The sequence below is a fragment of the Carassius auratus genome, unplaced genomic scaffold (assembly GCF_003368295.1).
Source record: "Carassius auratus strain Wakin unplaced genomic scaffold, ASM336829v1 scaf_tig00214077, whole genome shotgun sequence".
Classification (NCBI taxonomy): domain Eukaryota; kingdom Metazoa; phylum Chordata; class Actinopteri; order Cypriniformes; family Cyprinidae; genus Carassius; species Carassius auratus.
The window spans coordinates 698,053-720,931 of record NW_020527513.1 but is presented as its reverse complement, the minus strand read 5'-3'; the positions used below and the strand labels follow the sequence as shown (position 1 = coordinate 720,931).

Genomic DNA, 22,879 nt, shown 5'->3' with positions numbered 1-22,879 from the left:
ACTGCAGCACAAGCCTATCAAATATTTAGATCACCTCTCAAAAGAATAAAACAAAGGCATGGGAGCAAAAGGCAAGTTTTGGCCATTTGCAGTCTGTATTAAGCACGCGTGGCAATATTTCAATCATTAACAGTGCGTCAAATGTTGTAAAAACACTTAAAGTGCCTTAATATATTTAAAACAGTAATATTAAAAGATCAAATGCAGTAATCACTATATTAATGATGCATAGTTTACATAGGCAAGCAGATGAGGTCGGAATATGAATGCAATCCGCTTAACGGTCAGTGTTTTCTTTATAATGGTTTCAAATGGGAAACCATTTAACGTGAAACTTTGCACATTGTTTTCATATTCTGGGTTCATATGCATGTCTGTACAAAATACACATAATCAATAAGGTGTTTACTGAACCTCACCTTTTAATATCTGCGTTTTACTACATTACTAAATGTAAACTGTGTAAAAACTAGTCAGTGGAGCAGAGCTTTGTTTTACCCTCCAGGTGGGTGTTTCTATGAGTGTCTGACGTCACATGAAAACTATCAATTAGGCTGACATATCTCAGTTCTTCCATTAGGGGGCGCCATCCCCACAGGAGAGTGAAGCACTGCAGTATGCCAGTCCATTCACACCAACCTCTCCTCAGCTCTCATTAATCACAGTTTTGCTTTATGAAGATCTGGTAACCATCATCAATACCTACGCTGCTTTGATTGGATTGTGGGTGCAGAGCATTAGATGACGGTTAAACAGAAGAGAAACAGCAGATACTAAGCAGGTGTATATGTGTGTGCGAGTGTGTATCTCTCACCCTCCGTGGCAAACTGTTCCAGGTGTTTCAGGGTGATGTCCTTGTATCTAGAGCTGTCTGCTAATCGCTCATAGATCACTGTGTCCTGGGAGACAAAAACATGGGGTGTAATTTCTCTACTCTGCATCTTATGTGATCCATGAAGGCAGGTAAATAGAAAATAGAGACATTACATATATCTGACTAATTGTACATTGTTTATTTTCTTCATTAGCAATAGTATCATGTGAATATTTAATCCAGTTTAAATGCAATACTAAACAGCTGGGATGTGATGATGAGAGGATGAGAGAGGAAAAACATCTTCCCCATCATTCTGTCTGAGCACTGAAAGTGCTGTGAGCTTGTATTACAATAAACACATTCAAACACTCAGATTAGTCAATATGTGAAAAATGACTAATTGATATATAAATTGATGTATAACAGCATACATTCAAACATTTATATTTGTATAAGATTACTTAACTACCAAAATAACGCACAAAGGCAGCATGCTTTTCCCTTGTTCACAAAAGAAAACACTCGTGTGGATTTGGTTGCAAGCGCCTGATGGCTCTGTTTCCATAGCAACAGACAGATACTCACAGCTCCTTTGCAATAAAGGCGGATCTTTCCTGATGGAGTGCGTATGATGGCTGACATCCTCTTCCTGTTGCTGTTGGGTGGGGGAAGGAGAACACAGAATAACACCATCACCACTACTACCATAATCACTGACATCATCATCATCATCATCATCATCATCATCATCACTAAGAGTAAATATGGTGCTGAAATACAGCAAAACCATCGTGTTGTTCTCGTTTTCTCTCCAGCAAAACGAAAGGATACAGCTGAACAAATGACAATGAGAATGGAAATAAAAACATGAAATAAATATCTACTTTTGCTGCAATAATTTACCTTGTGAATTCCAAAATGTGCAGCAATTCATATTTCTCCTCCTTTCCACACTGTAAGAAAAAGATTTCACTATATTATAATAGATGTTTTACAATTGTATTTTCTTTACATTTACAGATAGCTTACAGGAAGCATATACAAACATTACATGTACAAATGAATAATTTAATACTAATAAATAATAAATGTCCAGAGAAACAATTTATTTCTGATTGGCACTGATTTTGTTGCATCATACATTTTTGGAATAAAATGACTTGTCACTGAAATCTTGTCGTGTTTGGTTATGACACATTACTCTCTTAGCTTATTGTGAAAGACTAAACATTTAAACTTTTAATTGCCTATTTTTTGGCCCCTGTGACTTTTAGACGCAAGCAGGATGATGAGGTGAATGGTGGGAGTTGTCTTGCACTGAAGGGCCAAAATTAGAGTGTGTTACAGTCTGGGGAGCACAAGACTCACTCTCTTCCCCTGGCGCTGCCATCAGATTAACCAATTATAGCTGCAAAGTGTGACTCCTTGCTCCCAGGTCTCAGAAAACAGCAGCGCTTTCTGTATCACTAATTAAATTTTCTCTAATCTTCACTCAGCAAGTTTCTATTAAGAGCTCTGTGCAGATATCTGCAGCACATCGGCCGGATCTCTCACTATCCCCTCCAGTGCTGCAAAATGTCTCACTTTTTTTTCTTTGCAACTACAGAAAAAGTGAGAAACAGAGGGGTGGGGGCGAAGTACTGCATGAAACTGCATCAAACCATCACGTTCCCCAGCTCTTCTCCATTGAGATGTTGTGTAGGGTGTGAAAATCATTTCCGATAATACTGTGAAACACAGCCTGAAAAATCTATAGAGCATCTCTCCTAATTGAAGCATTGATTTTAAACAAAAAGAACCCGAGGACAAGCTATGCTTTAATGATACAGTACAGCAGTTTCCTGCATAATTCTATTTGTGCAGTTGTCCTAAATACATATTAAACAAACATTAAAACTCTTTTGTGAGAACTTCAAGTTCTATAAGTATCCAGTAAGTAGGTCAGCTAATAATTTAAATAACTCTGTTAATTAACTGTTAACTAGGTTCAATCCAGTCTGCAAACTCACAATTTGGGTAAAATATAATTTACAATCACCTCATTTTTAATCTAAAACAACTTTTTTTTAATTCTAATGAATGTTAATTAACCATTAAATTATTATTTTTTTTAAAGTCTGTAATAGCAAATCTTTTTTCAGCAACTATTACTTGAATTAAGTTCTATTTTTTCAACTATAATCTAATTAATAAGCAATTTTTCAGGATTTTTCAGTTAAAAAGAACAGAATTTATTTGAAGTATATTTTTGTAGCAATGTAAAAATCTTTACAGTCTCTTTTGATCAATTTAACGCAATTTAACGTATTAATTTCTAGAAATGAATGAATAAAACCTTTTTGAGCGGTAATGAACATCTTTGAAATTTAAAGTCGTATGAATTTTATCGTAAATCATTACCAATTGATGTATTTTGCCGAAGATTCAGTAGTGTCACTGCCGACCAGCAGTGCAGATAACACTATTGCTGATCATCAAAGGCTTATCTGATTAAGAAAGGAAGAATGCTCGCTATTCATTGACTACATACATTATAATAAGGATCTGTTGAAAGTCTGTACAAATTGCCTGTAATAGATCTCCAGAGTGTAAAGTGTGAGTGAGCTATGTAGCATGACAGAGGGTAAGTCATGTTCCCAGTGCAACTCATCATCTATTCCCAGGACGTCTCTACTTACCGACTCCACAATAACACAGTCTGGAGTTCTCCCAGAAAACACGAAACCCAGGTTTTGTGCCGCCCGAACCAGAGCGCCTTCATCTGTAGAACAAGACAGCATGTGTTCGGGGCAGGTGGTGATTAAGTTGCATTGGATAAAAGCATCTGGTGTATGACTACTTGTTCACAACAGTTATGGCGCTTTTCCACTGCTTGATATGACTCTGCTCGGTACGGCTCAAGCCACCTTTCCACTAGTCTCAGCCTCAAATGTCATGCCCACAGACAACTGGCTAAACGTCTGATGCATATGGGACACAATTGTGGAAACACTTCAGAAGTGTTGAAGTCATCATGCATTGGTTGAATTCTACAGAGATGCATGAGTCGTGTTCTTAAATATTCTGCCTGGAAACAAAGATAAGTATGTTATAGTTCTAGTACTAAATTAGTTTTAATCGTTTAAGCACCACTGCGTCTTGTCTCTATTGGTAACACGCATGATCTGCGTCGATTCAGGTGACGTCGCAGGTAGCGGAGAGTGCAAGTGGCGATTGCAAGTGACTTCGTTATTTAGTTTCTTTTCTCTTGTCTTCACCACCGGGCTACAGTTGTGAGATTTAATCGAAAAGTGATCAATGCATAGAAAAAAATAAAAAAAAGACTGCAAGTGATGTCACTAGTGGAAGCGCAAGTGTCTGAGAGTGCAAGTCTGCAGCCAGACCTTCTTGAAAAAAAAACTACCAGGAACCATGTACTGTACCCAGTGGAAACCGAACCGTTCCGTGCTGTACCATGCAGTGGAAAAGCACCATAAGTAGACAAACTTTTTGAGTAGACTACTACCTTTTGTCCTCCAATCAGTCTCTACAATCATCACTTCTCACAGTACGCTGCCTTTAGCCTTTTATCTATCTCAAACACAGGTCTTGCTAATATTCAATGCACTGCTGCGCTGATGTGAAATTAAAATGAGTCACATAAACCCATCTCGCTAAGCCTCAAAGCCAGGGATAACTTCTGACAAATGCTAAAAAGATCAATTATGCATAAACATGAAGTGTCAAATGCAAAGCAGCAGAGAGTGAACCAGCATTAATGAACTCATCTGTTTCTTCATCTGCATTATATTCACTTTCATGAATGTCCTACACAAACAAATTGCACAGTAAATGTGGTGAGGCAATTTGATTAAATGTATTCAAACAGCTCCATGACACTGCTCTCAGTCTCCGCTCAACACTGATGTCTGCAAGAGATTCAGAACCATTACAATCAGAAACAGGAAATGAAGTGCATGCTGTGGCTTCCCTGTTCACTTCCTGTGTCCTATTTTCAACCTCTTACAGCTGCCTATCTTGTCAGAGAGCCTGCTTACATAGCGTCTAGTGTCTTTATCTATTGAACACATGCACTACCATTCAAAAGTTTTGGGTCGGTAAGATTTTTTTTAATGCTGTTGAAAGCTGAAAGACTTTTATGCATTATTTGATCCAAAATACAGTAAAACAGTAATGTTGTAAGAAAAAAAAAAGTTGTGTATTTTAATGTGTAATTCATTCCTGTCATTGCCATTTTGTATAGTAGTAGTTATTTATTTTTACTGCCTTGTCACCATCTAAGGTTTTCTTCATGGGAAAAACTTGGGAGTTGGGATAATACAGGAGTTAAATCAACACAAAATAAAAATAAAAACAAACACAAAAATCCAGCAATTATAATTACACAAGATTTTCTAAATTAACATATAAAAAACTAAAATCTTTTCTGGTTACATCTTACTAAACAAGTCCCTGAGTGATCGTTGAGAAAACTTCCCGTAAATTTTTTTAGGGACTTTACTGTCCTTTTTTTATCAATTTAATGCATCCTGGCTGAATAAAAGTAGTAATTTGATTAGTACAAAGTAAAGATTGTTGAACGGTTGTGTATTGTTAAGGGCTGTCAGTTAATGTGAACCTGATGTGAACATTTGTTCAGCAGTCTGACTGACCTGGGGATGCAGCCTGGTAGGTGATGATGTTGTCGATGCGTTCAGGGACGGCCGTGTGACAGATAGCCATCATGGTCATGAACTCCTGGATGACCGAAGCAGTGGGCTGTGTAGGAAAAAACAAGTAAAATACACTCAAACTCCACTTACATTTTTGCACAAAAGTTTGTGCTACAGACTTGAATGACACCTCAAATCATTCAATTTGTTGAGATGTCTGTGATGATTTTTCTAACTAGTAATTTTCACCCTGGCAGCCTAAAAGAAACAATCTCAGTCTTACACTGAAGAACGGATCCAAGCTATATCTAGGAACAAGAAACAGCACCTAAACACCTTAGCACCTGTGAAGCAGCTTGTTTAAAACCACCCACAATATCCAAGCATAATGTTGAGTTGTATTGAATGGGATTTCAAACTACATATGAATGTAGCTTGAAATGAATTAGCAAAAATTGGATTTCATGTAGTAAATTGACATTCAGACTAAATATGATCGGATTTCAATTGGATTTGGACTGACTGCCTGAACCAGGCTAAAGTGACAGAGATACTAAAGCATTCAGTTGAGGTTCTCTGACTAACCCCGGTCAATGCTTGTGACTGACGACCACAGATGCTTGATTGATTTCACTGGGCTGAAAGATCCCTTGCACAGACAGATCATCTCAATCAATAAAACACATGCATACAAACCAACAATGTTCATATAAATATCTTACTCTTGAGTAGCTGCATATGGGTCTAATTTTTATATAAAAAATAGGTAAAAGTTTCATTTCATTAAAGAATAAGTATTTTGATTGTTCTGCCCAACTGGCTCTTTATGAATAGTGTACAGAGCTAATATGAGCCCCAAAAACTGTGGTTAGACGGGAGGTGTGAACGTGTGGATATCAGGACCTTTGTGTAAATTTCAGGCTGGCTGGGCATGACTGAGCAGATATGATGTCATTAATGTACTTACATGATTACTTTGGAGGTTTTCCAGTAAGCTAGGGTCATTAAATCCAGCTTCCTCTGTAGACTGAGAGCTGTGACTGCATACAGAAAGAGAGATATGAAAGAAAGACAGATAAATACACAAACAGGTGCTCTCATCTAGAAACAAAAAGGAAATTTTTTCTCTCTTTACTGAAAAGTAAAATTCTCCATCGTTATTTAACAGCTAAGCGTCAGTCTGTTTGTTAGCACATGAAGTGCCATTTACACATTTGAGCCCTAGGGGATCTGCAATGACACTGCAGGGGGTCTGTCATTGTTCGATTTCAATCAAGTTTTGCATTAAACCAAATTGCTTTCATGAGTTAATGTTGACAAAAGCCACAATTAAGAAATGTTCAATGCACGTACATTTTAATTAAGTATAGCAAATAATGATTATTTATTATTTATTAACATTTATTATAACTGAATTGCAATTCAAGCATCAAACTAGAGCCGGTACATTACATTCATAAAATGGCAAGGCCAGTTATTTTCATAATTAAGAAAGCAATGTGCTGCCATTAATAAAACCTAACACAAAGAAACCACAAGAAGTGATTTTAAATATTAACATTACGAAAAAGAGAAGAGAAGCTGGAGTGTTTCAAGCATGTATTAACTAAAATTAAAATGTAATGTTCCAGTATGACCTGACTAAGCAAATAATGATTTTTTATTTATGATGGATTTGCAGTTTCAGCATCTTTAACTAGAAATGTTAAATAAATTCATAAAAAAAAATATTAATTTGTATTATATTTATATTTAATTTTTAAAAATGGCAAGGTAAATTCTTTTCATAATTAGGGGAATAATGTTTTCCTGTGAATCCAACCTAATGCAAAGGAACCATAAAAAGGTGATTAAAAAGGTATCACCAATATTAACAATATGCAAAAGAGCCCCTTCATCAGGGAAAGTGCTCCAATGCAAAACATTAATATTAATTCCCTCACGTGCCTTGCTCCAAACCTTTGACCCGAAGCACGCTGAATCCCACTTCAACAGTACTACCACATTATCAGACACTCTTGCGTTAAAAATAAAAACAATATCCTCTTACTATTCATGAAGCATCACTTTAGAGTAGATACAAACATCATGCGACCGCCCATTGACACTTCCACCAGTAGAGAGGTACACTGAATTTACACCTTGCAGACTATAGCAAATATTGATTAGCAGGTCTGTGATATAAAGGCCGTGGACGTATCTGTGGTCCTATGCTGAACATGACATTTTTAAAGAACCAAGTGCTGTACAAGCCTGTGTGGAAAACACTTGATCAGAGCAGAGCATCTCACTGCAGCAGCAATCTCAGAAATCAGCACCATATAAATCTGACAAAGACGAGGTTAGGACAGATTTTCAGCTTCTGGCAGGAGAGTATGGGGGGAAAATGTCATGGTTTCGTCACAGCATTGTTCACCTCACCAATGCATTTTAACAAACATGTCGTAGCTTATTCAAACGGTGGTTGGTGAGATTCATCTCTGAGACTGAGGGTCTCATGTTGTGATAAGGACCAAAATCACAGACAGGGGGGGAAAGGAGGAGGAGGATGAAATACAAATTCTTCACACTACGAGGAGCGCATAATGAAACCATACAGACACCAGCAAAATCCAATTTCCCGTCTCTCAGCACCTCACTTCGTGCAGGGATACGTGCAGACATGCTCGTCTCACCCACACACACACACACACACACACACACACACACACACACACACACACACACAGATTTCTAAACATGTTGAAATGCACTGGTCAAATATTAGTTTGAATGTGCAACAAGCAGAAAATGAAGCTTCTGAACATAAAGCAGCGCATCATGCAACATGGACACTCAGATCACTGCTGTCCTGTGCTTTCAGCAGATGCTAGGTTGCATATACACACTGACATAAAATAATACAGTACATTTACCAAATATCATCAATCAATAAATAAATGAACGTTTATAGCTTTTCATTTTAAAACTGTTGAATTCTTATGATTAAAGGTAGTAACGGGTATTAAAACTGGCTATTTTCAGAAAAACAGGATTTTTTCTTTTGTAAAGAAATTATTCAAAAAGGATGCATTGAACTTATCAAAAGTGACCGTAAAGACATCAGTAATGTCACAAATGATTTCGAGAAAATTCAGCTTTGCCATCACAGGAATAAACTGCTTTTTAAAATGCATTAAAAACTGTTATTTTAAATTGTAATATTTCACAATATTTTTATTGTATTTTGATCAAATAAATGCAGACTTGGTGAGCATAAGTGATTTCATTCAAACTGAATAAACTGCAACAATAATTATTAACTAGCTGCAATTTTTTACATCTTTACTAATTATTATTATTTTTGATCTGATCTGAATTTCTGATTCTATTTTCAAGATACCTCTGGCTGAATTAAACATGCAAGTAATAAGTAATGAGCTCATGTGACAATGAGGTTGTTAACACTGCATAATGCATATTGCTTCACGTGCTATTTATAGAAACAGTAAGCAGTATTCAGAGTTTACTGCACAGTAAGCAGCAAGCTAGTATTCCTTTCTGAACACAGCCTGTTATTGGTGATCCAAAGCCCAGCGGTGTAAACATTCATTCACTGTAGTTATCGGACCTTGATGGCCTGATTTTGTTCATTCATTCATATCCCTCTCGCAATCTACTGTAGTTTTGAATTATAATGGACTATAACAGATAAACACTTTATTTCTCTCTCTATCATGCACACTACACTGCCATTGCAGCATATTACAGCCCCACTGAGAGCTAAGCAGTTCACCATTGTTTAAATGTGTGTGTTTATGAGAGGGATTAAACAGTAAACAGCAGAGGCAAATTAAGTTACAATCCTGTCCAGAGGACCCGATGCTCAAAGCTCAGACAAAGACATCAACCGCATATATTTTTCAGTGCATTAGTTGATGATATTTTTAAAAAGCTTTTAGAAGTTTTCATATCTCGCTATAACAGGCAACCCAGTCCTTCCAGGAATCATTATGCAGGCTTTAAATTCTAGCTTGACGCATGCAACTTTTGCCTACACTCGAAAAAATAATGTTTCAATTAAAACTGCAGTTTGCAATTCATTTAAATTTGCAAAACCGAAGTTTACTTGAACCATTTGCATTAAGACTGCTGTCTTTGTGTCTATTATATTGTCCCCTTTTGCACTTATGTAAAATATACATTTCGTATTTCTGCTTATTTGGGGTGAAATTAGATCCAGACTGGATACCAGTAAGAGTTCATACTTCTCATATGCTCTGGGGAGAACATCTCCGCTGCTCTGAGAAATATTTCAGTAGTATCCAAGTGGGAAGTTACATTTTCAAGTTGGTGCTCCATTCATATTTTATCAGCGTTGTCTAAAATTAATGTGTCTTGAGTTTGGCTGTTCTAGTTACAAATTAAAGTGTGTCATGACATGGCATAGATGGTGTTGTAACCTAATGGTTCAGGATCTGGGCTGCTCACAGGTTATAAATTCATTCCCCTGCAACACTGACTCAGGAGTTGGAGACTGATCACAAATCTCCTTGAATTATCAGTGTCCTTTAATTAGATCTTTATACAGGTTACACAACTTGCCCAGCAACTAATAGTAGACACAAATCTGAAAAAGCTTGCTAAATTACATAAAATTACTTTAATATACAGTAAACGAGTTGGTGCTGAGAAATCAAAGAGAATCTGGCCTCACTCTACAACAGAAAATACCTGAAGCTGTTTATACCATACAGCCCAAAACAACAGATTAATCAGATTCAATCGAACAAGCACAGCACAGAAGACAACAGTTATTCACTAATTCACATTCAACATTCATCTGCTTCACACCAGTTTAGGGTCACACCGTGCTGACAAAGTCTACTAAACACAACCACATCACAAGAAAAGGGCTCAAACCACATTTCTCACAAGGCGTCATGGCAAGATCACATCACAGAAGCATAAAACAAATAGCCAATGGTGTTGGTCCTTACCAGTCCTCCTCCGCAAAACTACCATCCTCAACTTCAGCTGCATGACTGTTGGGTGGAGTGAAGAGAGTTACAGACAGAACAGAACAGAAATGACCATGTTTACCCGGCATTTCTGCCAGTGCAGATGGCTCTCAAGAAAATAAGAAAGGGATTTTTGAGTGATGTGTGAGTGCCGATCCAAAATAAGAAATTTAAAATACATTCTTATGTGAATATTTATCTGTAGCAATCAACCAACAATGTAGCAGATTTAATACAACTAATCTCACACATAAACTTGAAGGGTAAGGGAGTATGACTAGCAAAGCACAAATCCAAGTTAAGACATTTAATCAGGTGAATGCTGGAACAGCTACATTATTGTCTAGCCAATATAAAGACTAGTGAGAGAAGCCAGTGCTAGTAAAGGGGAAGAGAATGAACTGCTGGCTGCTAAACTGTGTCTGCTGGGATATGGAAACAGCAACCGCTGTAGGCTCGACAGCAGCAAATTATTCTCGCGTTTCTCTCTGGTCAACAGATTTGGGCGTTGAGGGCTTAGTTAATTGTAATACGAGTGGACACTGGCCTGATCGAGTGTTTAAGGACCAGACAGTGGTGAGAAAAGGAGCAAAATAAGCAATGTGTTTACTATGACACAAAGGGAGAATAGCACGCTAGGAAAATAAAAGAGTGGTAAATGAAGTTGGGTGTATTGTACGAATCATTTTGAAAAAAGTAATGTGCAAGTGAAACTAACAAAATGAGTGCCATGTGTCTAATGGTTGCCATTAAATGGGCTGCTAATGGGGATCCTAATAAAACAATAAAACAACAATAAAACAATAATGGTATTATTTGTGCCAGCCACAGTATCATGGTTTGTGAACATGTACCATATAAAGTTATTCTTTGAATTCCCCTTTGCGTGGAATACCACGAAAATACCATGGTACATGACTGTGGAAATGATCAAAAAACATTAGCATTGACCCTATTGCGTCATGCTTTATGTATCATATTTCAAACCTAAATTATGACTTGAGAAAAGCTACAAAAACAAAAAGGCAGGTTGACTGGCCATGCACATATCTGACTCTGTACCATCAGCCTCAGGGGGAAGAGAATTGTTTAGCACGCTGAAACAGAAGACCTGCATTATAGCAGGGGGGAACAGTGCATTTACGCTAATATAGGCCAAGACAAGTCCTGCAGGTATTAGACTCAACGACTTCTTCACCATCCAAACAAAAGAGATTTCTGCAGACGGGTGGTACTTGGCCTTTTAAAACAAACATGCTTTAAATCCGACAAATGCTAGCTGTGTCAGGCCATTTGGGTTGTTACTCAAAAAAACAGCTTTGACTAGAGAAATAAAAAGAAGATACTGTAGATGCAATAGGGTTCCTGAGAGAGTTGCATAAAAGGATCCTGCAGAACTGCACTACCTCAGCTCACTTCAAAGAGACTCTCTCAAAAGTATATTTAAAAAGTAGGTGCAGCCTAGTTGGTAAAGATCATGGCTGTTCATGTTGCAGAGTTGGTATCACGACCACACCCAAAATAGACCGAGGCCTAGATCCAGCTCCTTGAGTCACACACACGCACACAAACACACAAACACGCACACGCACACACACACACACACACACACACACACAAACACACAAACACACACACACACACAAAGAGTAATGAACTGAAATCAGTTGAAATCAATCCTTCTCCTTCCTTCTCAATCAGTCTATCCTTCTCAAACATCAGTGTATTGCCCTCCACAAGCTATCAGAATTTGATCTAACACTTTAGCCATTTAAATGAACGCAATAGCACCAAATTGCATATCTTTTGCTCTGTTCCATAAATCTGAAAACTGCTTTTCATGACTATGCCGTTCATACTCCATATTATATCATACTTTTTTTTTTATAAAAAAAAAAAAAAAAAAGTGTTTGATAATTGCAATTCAGTAGGATCATCTTAAGGCAGCCGTACACGGTGCGATTTTTGCTGTCGTACGAGTTTGCATGCGATTTTTTTCAATCGTGTGGAAATCGCGTATGCACGTATGGTCGCAGCTCGTATCATTTGCGATGAATTACGAGCCGAGCAGAGTGGCTTACGAGCACTTCCCGACTAAAAAGTTTGTGAGCTATCGGTTTGAATTCGTGCCATTTGTGCTGTTGAACGAGCCGATTTGTTGATTTATCTGAAGTTGACCAATCATGAACTAGGAAAACCACAGAAGAAGAAAGACGAAGACGGCAGCTGAAGTCTGACAGGAACAGCGAGCGCTGTATGATGTTTCTAGCAACGTATTCCAATGCCTTTTTAGTTCTCTCGCTCTCTCTCTCCCTCTCTCGCTCACACACGCATATGTAGTTTACAGGGACTCTCCATAAACGTAACAGTATTCTATACTGTATATCCCCATACACTACCTCTATCCATCACGAAAAATGCATGTTTAAAATTTCTATTAAACACCGTATAGTATTTTTTAAAGCCATTTGGTTTACGAGAGCACAGTAATTGTCCTCACAAACCATGTTTATATTTTAATACCCATTTCAGATATTTATAAACCATATACAAGAACACACACACAGGGTCACCAAACGTCCCGGTTTCCTATTGCTGAAAAATAACCTGTACGTGCAGGAAACAGTCACAGCTCGTATCAATATTTTATATGCAGTTATGAGAGAGGGAGAGCAGTTATATTAGGCGCGTTCCACTTGAGGCACCGCTGCACGCACAGAATGATCACCTGTATGACATCAAAGTACGGCGAGAGCGATTCGAATGCATTGGATATGTGTGCTGTCATATCGCTCTCGCGGTAATGTCATACAGTGATCCTTCTGTGCGTGCAGCGCTGCTTCAAGTCGAACGCGTCTATCAACTTCGTGCGATTGTTTCTGGAATTCGCAGGTTGTAAAATCGTGTCGTATATCATGTCGTCCGTACGATTTTCAGATAAACTCACTCGTGCCGTGTGTGTGGACATACGATCTTCCGACCATCCGAATTTGCACCGTGTACGCCCGCCTTTAGGCAATAGTCTTACGAAATATACATACAAATTCTTCATAAGAAATCTGACAATATGGAATCGTTGGAATCACCTAACCTAAATAGATAATGTTTATCACATTCATTAGTTGCTGTACCATGTACACAGATGAGACCACATCTAACCCATGAGATATTTGAGGGTGGGATGAGTAAAGCTGGATTTTTACACACAAAATGTACTAAAAAGCCACAAAAGCGGTGTAAAGAGCACTTTTGCTGCAGCACATTACCATCTTGTTTGTCAATCACCCAATGCTTCTGCCTGAGACTACACTCTATGTTGGAGACCCTGATGTAGGCCTACAAATAAGCGGAAGAAAATTTGAAGATTTGGCAAAGAAAAGGATGTGCAAATTACCATCCATAAAAAAATCTGCTCAGCTTTACAAGCTTAACACAGCCATTAAAGTACTAAATTTGTAATACCAAAAGCAAAAGAAATAATACATATCAGATAAAATAATTCCTCTAGTGCTGATGGCTGAAGAGCACATTGGCCATCATGTCTCAATGAAAGCTCATTCAATTAATTAACATCTTCACCCAAAGGGAATTCTTCATTAACTACTGTTCAATTGAATTAGTTGTGCAATGTAACACAAGTGGAAGGGATGAGAGGTCGGTGGGACGGGGTCAAGGAAAAACAAAACACATCACACCCTTTCATGAGAAAGTAAAATCGATGTTTTACACAAGACATATGACTATGTCTGAAATAAGACTATGAGCATAGAAAACAGTACATGCTTTGACAGAGACACCTACAGGTGCAAAAAGCATTCAAGTCTTTTGTACAGCATTTTTACAGTTAACGAACTAAAACTATTAAAATATTTTTGCTTACTGAAACAAAAGTGAAAAAAATAAAACTCAAATATTAGAAATGTTTCCATAGCACTTAACTGAATTAAAATAAGATTAGGTTGATTAGGATTGAGACTTGGAAATAAAATTGAAGAAATTGAAGAAATTCAACTTGGAAGTAACACAAATGACAAGATCTAGTGGAAAGACATCAGCTCGTCTCAGCATTAACAGCACAACTCCAGCATGCTACACTTGCAGCGTGTTGGTTTTTCCAGCCATACAAACATGTCAAGTCAAAAATCAAAGCTATATTCCACATCAAACTCTTCCTTTGGGCTTGCGCCAAGTTTCCCCACTCACTGTAAGAAAAGATGTCACGCTTCAGAAACATCAATGACTTCGTTCAGTGCTACACTCGCTCAGGAGAGGAGGAAGGATGCATCAGCAAACAGGACAAAGTTTATTTGAAGCTGATTAAAGATGGCATACATATTCATGAGGTGGAGTTCAAGGACTTGCTTCGGAAATATGGGCCAGTTTGCAAGACTAAACAGGTACCGCGCTGACTTCAAGTGATAAGCAGAGGGATTCCTCCTCTGCACGGACAGAAAGAAATGTCTTCAGGAATGATGGAATGGCACCATGAACAAAACCACCCCAGCTGCTATTTAAAACTAGCCCAATTATGCTTTTTTTTTGGGAAACACTAGCTCGTCTTGTATTTTACGCTGTAGCAAAGGTCAAGTTTGGCTTGACTAACCTGTGAACGCACACCAAAGAAGACGACGTATGACTAAAAGAGGAAATAAAACATCAGAGACTGATCTAATATAAAGAATTATAAACATCAAAACTGTTTTCATCACTTCAGCTGGATACTTCTAGGCTGCATGCTCAAACTCTAATGTGGCCTGAGGCAGCTGTAATACAGCGCTCAAAGTAACCCCCATCCTCACCAAAATAAAACTACTAATTAAACTTTAATGCTATTCTTTTGCTGCCTTGGAAGCACTAGTATTGGAAAGGCAAATCTAGTTCAACATAACTACTTCAATATTTCCAGTGAGTGTCTTTTCCTTTAAGTGTCACAGAGGAAGTGTCTCTTGAACCTCCTCATCTCAGAAGAGTTTTAATTGCGCTAATAGGATTAATGTTGCTCCTAATGCTGGAGAGCAGATCATTTAGATCCAGCTCTGATATTGCCACCATATGCTTTATTATCTGAATGCAGAACATAAAGAGACGCCATTAAACATGAATGTGAACATTAGGCTGTTTTTTGTGATGGCTGGCGTGTCTGTGATAAGATCTGAAGTCCTTGTAAACATCAAATAAGCTCAGTGCTGTGGCCTCGACGTGACCTCGTCCAAAGCGCCTCATCGTTCGTAAACTGCTTACCATAAACATCACTGTTGTCATGAAATCTATCCAGTGAGAAGGGGAAAAACACAGATACGGAAGAGAGCTAAGCCATCTTATATAGTTTCATCTGCCACACGCTGAGCACACTGATGAACATTTCTTCAAAAATACACTCACAGTGTCAGCTGCAGCACAGTGGGAATCTCACCTTTCATTAAACACTTTAGGCTTATGAATGCAACTGTTTCTAATAAAATGTTCTATCTAGTTTTAGAATACACATTCATATATTCATGCTCCATGAAAATGTCCCAAGTTAGACAAATAGGCAACCAGAAATGCAGTGTTTCCAAGCATGTAAAAAAAAAAAAGAGGAAGAAAACCTGCGAGTCCCCTTCTCTGATATTTATAGAATGTGTCTGGCTGTGCAGGGAAGCATCGAGGCAGCTGCTAACAAGGGAGCTGAGGACAAGACAGCTAGAGCCAGATGTACACTCTACGGATTATGAAAGCATTGTGAAACAGAGCCTTACCCGTAGGCCACGCCTGCAACTGTGCACTTCTTAAACTGCATGACATTGCAGGTCAGGGTGCCCGTCTTGTCTGAAAAGATGTACTTCACCTGGATTAAGGAAAGAGACAGCAATAAACTAGAATTAGGTAGTTAAACTTAAAGCAAATATTTTCAACCCATTTTACTTCCGTAATGCAACTTATTCTGCGTGAAACAGAATATTCTACACAAACAGGGAAGGACTTGATTTAATGCATTAGGAATAAACTAGTCTGTGATTATTCGGCCATAATTATTATTAACTTGGATCTACACATTTTGAGATCTGCTGCAGATTACCTTTAACAGTGTCATTCAAAACGTTTCAAACATTTGTGGTCAATACGAATATCTTTTTGAAAGAAGTCTCTTATGCTGACCAAGACCCTATTTATTTGATGAAAAAAAATCAATAACATAAAAGAACTGTTTTCTATTTTAATATAAGTTTAAATCTAATTTTTAAAGCAGCAATTTCTCCAGGCTTTAGTCTTACATGATCCTTCAGAAATTTGGTGGTCAAGAAACATTGCTGATTAACAATATTAAAATGTCAACTGAACAGTAGTTTATATTATGCATAATTGCATGAAATTTGATTTTACAAATATAAATCAAATGCCATTGTTTTTATTTGTTTCATTTTGTTTACTTCTGGATGTGAGGGTAAACAGTACCTGTCCTAACTCCTCATTCAGGTTTGATGTCCGGGCCATAGCTGGTGTGTTGGTGGCTTCATACAGCATGTCAGTGTCCTAAAATACAGCACGTCACCAGGCAGAATTAATATTAACAACCATTTTCTATTATTACCTTGCCATCTGGACTCCAAAACATAATTGTACACTTTAAACAACTCTTTTCATACTCCGTTTATCAAAACAAGTGGAATGAAACTCCTGCTCAAAGATCTTGCCATTCGATGGGAATTCACAAATCTCCACTGCATCTAAATGCAGTGTTCGGTTGTTTTAAGTGACCCTGCCCCAAATCCAGTTTTGGCATCTTCAAATGGGTTATTTTGATGAAGATCCACTTTCGTTTGGGCTGTGTAGTTTTCTGGGATGGGCCCTGGAGGTTTAGGCTGTCTGCATTTCAAAGACAGCAGATTCATGACACAGACAGAGCTCTTGGAGCTCAGCCTCACACTCACCCAGTTGATGAAGAAAGCCTGGATGAACTTGATGACCTCTAGAGTCACCAGAAGACTGATGGGAATCAGATTGTTGAAGAGGATGATGAACGTGAGGAAGTTCAGGCCAAAGTTGGCTGCTCCACCATCTGGAAAATTAAAAGCAAAGGGAGGAAGAGGAGAGAGAGGTAGTAAGGTGACAGACAGTTTTCTGAGCAATGAAAGCCATGATGGGATGGGGGGATTGGGGAAAAACGATGGAAGGACAATAATGCCACAAACTCATCTGGTCTAATCTGCAATGTTTCCACAATGCTGCACTAGTGTTGTGTGAGCGTTGTGCAAACACTATACTCTAAAGTTACACAGTACAACTCTTCCACCCAATCTCTCCAGTAAGTCTCTAACCTACAATGTACATTCAATTTTCAGATTAGGTCTCCATTAATCAGTAGCTAAACTGAGACTTGATTCTTTGATGTCATAATGGCAGCTTTGGCAATAGGGGTAAGATTTCAAGCAACATATTATCCCACAATGCACTGGGGGTGGGTGATTATGATTTCCAATCTTAATCAAAAAACAAATTTAACAAAGAGAGCAGCACAAAAAGAAAGAAAAGTGTAATCAATAAAACCAAGACCACAGACACAAGACCGTACACACATAGTGTTAAAGTCAACATGAAACAACATGAAACAACCCATTTTACTTTGTGACACATGCCCATGTTTAAAATGATTTTCAAGTAGAGAAATGCATTCAATTACTTTACTAACTACTAGCAAGATCTTAAAAACAACATCACCTACAACAGTAGCCTTAAACAAAAATACAATTCTAATTTGGGTAAATATGGGAGTCTCTGAATTGTATTTTACTCATAGAATAAAATGTTTGGATATTGGTTAACATTAAATACTGATGAAACATTCATAGTAAGAGCAAGATGGGTTCTTTTTTTACTTCATGTTGGCTTTAAGGACAAATAAAAAGCTTTACCTGTGGGGAGGGGGGGGGGGGGTCCACAGAATGCAATAACTCTCTTTCTGAGCAGTTAGGAGAGGGAGTGATTTTCTCGTAAAGAGTCATAGAACTAGAGAGGAAATACGACTGCTATTGGAACTGACTCACGGAGAGAGGAAGAGGATTTGGCTAGTGGTGGGAAGGAAGACAATCAGATTGGATGTTTCAATGTAAAGGAGGGAGACCAGTCTAAAGTACCTTCCCATCAAATGGAGCAGAACAGGGAGATGTGACATTTAGAGACTTTTCAATAATTCAGAAGGTCTGACACATGGTACAAGTAACCAAACAAAACTTGACCATCTCTTGCTTGTCGGTTGAAGACCTTTCCTGTTGCAAGATTTTTGAATGCAAACTACTAAATTCAAGGAAGAACTTATTTCCTGACTACTGAAAAATCATTCTAGTCTTGAAAGTGTAAAACTAAACCCAACAGAGACCAAGTTGGCAATAAAGCAGACCATTTCTCTGCATTTGACCGGCTACAGTAAACAAATGAAACTCTAATCGCATGTGCTCACACGATATACTGAAGCAGCAGAAGATGCAGCACCATCTCTCTCAGCTACTGCAGGTCCAGTGACATCAGTGAAGCAAGGAGTCGTGCTGTGGGGTCAGCACTTTTCAAGACACCAATTTGAGCAGCACAAAACCTACTACATGTTATTTCATGGTGGCGTGAATGCATAACAAATGACTGCTGCTCAAGTGCTCTGGAGGCCCACCTGCATACATCCATGTGCGTTTGTTGGGATACTGGGACGGAAGCAGAGTAAAATATCACAGGGATTCAAGGTCAAATTAATTATGTATGATGAAGAATTAATTACTCATCTGCCTGAAGTATGCAACACTCAGACTAATGAGTGGAAGGTGTGTATCTGTCACACTTAGTGTACGCCTATTAACCCAATCTAGAAACCTTCAAGCTCAGCTATAGCATTGCGTTTACCTCTAGCCTAGGAATGAATCATATGATATCCAGCAAAATAAATAAATAAATCCAAACAGGCCCAAATGGTCAAGAGATCGCTGGTTAGTGTGACTCTGTTAGCTACCTGATGTCAAAACTACACCATCTGGTTGTATAAAGCATTCTTCTCTATTGACAGCCATTCAGAATTCTGTATTCGGACTAATTTAAGTTTTGAAATGTTGTGCTTTATATTAGATCTGCCATTGAAATGAATAAAAACGCTACATTGATACACTAACATACAAAAATTTTAGGTCAGTAAGATTTTTTTTAATGCTCTTGAAAGAAGTGCCATACTGTAAATAACTTTTTTTTATTTTAATGTTTTAACATTTTATTTATTCCTGTTATGCAAAGTAGTTTTTTTAAGCATCAATTACTCCAGTCTTCAGTGTCATATGATCCTTTAGAAATCTTTGTAATATGCTAATTTGGTGCTCAAGAAACATTTCTTATTATTATCAAAACAGAAAACAGTTTTGCTGCTCTTTATTTGTGTGGAAATGTGATTCTTTTATATGTATTCTTTCATAAATACACTCTCAGAAAAAAAAGGTACAAAAGCTGTCAATATGTAGGTACTAATATGTTTAAAGGGTAAAGGTAGTTATATATATCTTTAAGGTACCAATATGGACTCTTTAGGTACAAAGTGCCTTTTGAAAAGGTACCGCCACAGTGACAGTGTTTGTACCTTCTTTTCCTGAGGGTAGAAAGCATTTACTTGAAATAGAAAACTTTTGTGACATTATAAGTTTACTTTAAATGCCTTTCTACCTTTCTAATTACAATTAATCATTTCTTTCCCCCAAAAAATAAATAAACTTTTGGTAGCATAGCTCCCTCCAGGGATTATTAACCCTATTATTAATCATCTTATTATGAATCACTGATTATACCACTGACTGAAAAGCAGGAAGTCTCTTTGGTTTATAAAGTAAATATGATCTGCAAAAGCATGTAAACGACAAATCAATGCCACCTCTCCCTTTTACAGCTCCACTTGGAGGGCAAATAACAAACATAAAAACAGAGTCTCCCTCCTTTAGAGGAATAATCAATTTCATGATGGATACCTGCTTTATGACCTCATGGCACCCATCCTTGTTAATTCCTTTCCAAATGACTGTGCTGGATATGAATGATTACACATGGAACCCAGAATCCAAGGTGGTGCATCTCAACATTTGACGACATTTTCAATAAACTCTCGGAGCATACCAAGAAGGGAACCATGTAGGCCATAAAACAAGCTGCGATCGATTCGGACACAAACAGCCCCTCCTATTTAAATCAAAAGTAATGATGGTGGTGACACGTTAATCAATTTGCCAGCATCTTCTGCCACAAATGTGACACATTTTTGCCTCTTGGTGGTGCAGAAAATGTATTATTTTTCTCTTTTTCAATTAACTGCAATGCTCAAGGCATGCAACAGATGTGTTCCCATCACTGCTCATTAAAAATTAAAGGCAGTGTTGCATTTCTTAATATCATACTTTTACAATCCAAACATTAAGCCTATTAGCATGGATTTGCGCATCTTCTCCAGAGCTGGGCCCTTTCTGCCTCGTCTGTCAGCACTGGTATAACAAACACCGCTGAACGAGGAGGAAGAGGAGGTGGGTAAAAGGAAATCACGGTTTGAAATCCAGGGCCTTCTGCTTCTGCACAGAAACACGTTTCAAACTCTTGCACTGACAGCGCCCGTGGGAAACTTGCTTCTGTCCACGAGTGTTTCTTTGGGTCCAAGGCTTACTGTCATGGCTCATTTGTTAGGCACGCGTGAAAGGACGCTGACGCGGTTGAAGCTGGAGCTTGCAAAGTATTTAACATGTCACCAAAATAAAGAAAGGGAAGGCACATTTTTGACATCAGGCATTAAGAGTCTATACAGTGTAGAGCTGGAAGGGAAAACCTATCATTGGACTCCTGGTGTGTGTGCGGTCCTCTGCAATTACCCTCTCAAAGTAGGGCAACCATATAAGTGGCTTCGGTAGCTTAGCAAAAGCTGAGCTTCAGTTAGGGGTTAGTAAGGAGGGGTCATTCACAGATGGCCAAGGGTTTTAAATGGTTGTTACCTGGAGCTGTTAAGAAAACGACAACAACAAAGAAACAAAAAACACAAACCAAACAATGTTAGAAAGGAAGCTGATAACAAAACCAACAAAAAAACTAAACAAAAGAAGTACAGCAGCGTTTGTGATATTCAACCATTTATACATTCACGTGTCTATGCATATTAGAACTAAAAGGAAAAAGTTCTCCTTTCCCTTTTTATTGACAAATATTCACATATGCAATGCATATTTGTTTACATAGAGGGAAGACGGAAATTACTGACGATTAAAAAAAAAAATGGAAGCACACAGATGCGCAAGCGGTCTAGCATGACAGAAGGAAAGGGGGACTGGTTCTTACAGTTGAGGTCCATGTACCAGGCGTCATTGCCATACTGGTACTTCCAGATGGTCTGCCCGATGGAGCAGACGAACGAAATGGCCAAGAGACAGCCGAAAAGCACGAGGATCTGGAAGTTGGTGATACGCTCAACATTGGAAAGCTTCAAAGGGGGGGACGTGGAGTTCTGGAGACACAAAACATGACGGTTTCTCAGAATGAAGCTCGATTTGGGATACGTCTGAAGCTGACTGAAGCAGACAAATGACCTGCATGAGTTTGGTGTCGTGTCCTGTGTAGACCACGATACCGTGGATCCACTGGGTGTTCCTGAGTTGTGCTCCTCTCAGCAAGATCTGATCAGGGCCGAGTGGTACAGTGCTAAATACGGAGCCAACACAACAATTGATGTGATTTGAACATTTTAAACAAAAAATACCACTTAAAAAATGTACCGTAGTTTTCGGACTGTAAGTCGCACCTGAGTATAAGTCGCATCAGTCCAAAAATAGGTCATGATGAGGGAAAAAACATATATAAGTCGCACCGGACTATAAGTCGCATTTATTTAGAGCCAAGAACCAAGAGAAAACATTACCGTCTACAGCCACGAGAGGGCGCTCTATGTTTTCAGTGTAGACTACAGGAGCATCTCTGGCAGCATAGAGCGCCCTCTCGCGGCTGTAGACGGTAATGTTTTCTCTTGGTTTATTTCTCTCAGTTCATGTCAAATTAATTTTGATAAATAAGTCGCACTTGACTATAAGTCGCAGACCCAGCCAAACAAAAAAAAAAGTGTGACTTATAGTCCGGAAAATATGGTAAGCATAAGAGCAGGAGAATGTTATCTTAGATATAGATAACTGCATAGGAGGTTTAATGAAAACACAACAAATTTGCAGTCTTATAAAGTATAAATATAGTATTTGTTCCTTCCAAAATATCAATACACTACTAAAACTGCCTTAAAGTATCAATGAGACATTTTCATTCATAAACTTCGATCGAATTCTTCCTGCAGAAATTAAACCATGCTCATCAGTATTTCAGACTAATGAAACACAAGCCTGAAGTCCACCTGAACATGTCGGTCATGGCTTCTGCTTTTCTTTCATTGA

General features: G+C 38.2%; 1 protein-coding gene across 6 annotated transcripts in view; it reads right to left on the bottom strand.

The window, feature by feature from the left end:
* LOC113091123 (probable phospholipid-transporting ATPase IA) overlaps window positions 1-22,879 on the bottom strand; it is a 112,327-nt gene that overhangs the window by 50,685 nt on the left and 38,763 nt on the right. For 2 of the 6 annotated variants that reach the window (XM_026256558.1, XM_026256557.1), the window contains exons 10-22: window positions 22,031-22,142; window positions 21,783-21,948; window positions 21,443-21,448; window positions 17,381-17,508; window positions 16,905-16,982; window positions 16,208-16,296; window positions 10,449-10,493; window positions 6,437-6,509; window positions 5,470-5,575; window positions 3,496-3,578; window positions 1,721-1,770; window positions 1,403-1,472; window positions 815-899 (exon numbers count right to left, since the gene is read on the bottom strand). In XM_026256558.1, coding sequence (XP_026112343.1) covers window positions 815-899; window positions 1,403-1,472; window positions 1,721-1,770; window positions 3,496-3,578; window positions 5,470-5,575; window positions 6,437-6,509; window positions 10,449-10,493; window positions 16,208-16,296; window positions 16,905-16,982; window positions 17,381-17,508; window positions 21,443-21,448; window positions 21,783-21,948; window positions 22,031-22,142 — 1,091 coding nt within the window. The remainder of the gene's footprint in view (window positions 1-814; window positions 900-1,402; window positions 1,473-1,720; window positions 1,771-3,495; window positions 3,579-5,469; window positions 5,576-6,436; window positions 6,510-10,448; window positions 10,494-16,207; window positions 16,297-16,904; window positions 16,983-17,380; window positions 17,509-21,442; window positions 21,449-21,782; window positions 21,949-22,030; window positions 22,143-22,879) is intronic. The other 4 variants (XM_026256560.1, XM_026256559.1, XM_026256561.1 and 1 more) reach the window with 3 other exon arrangements.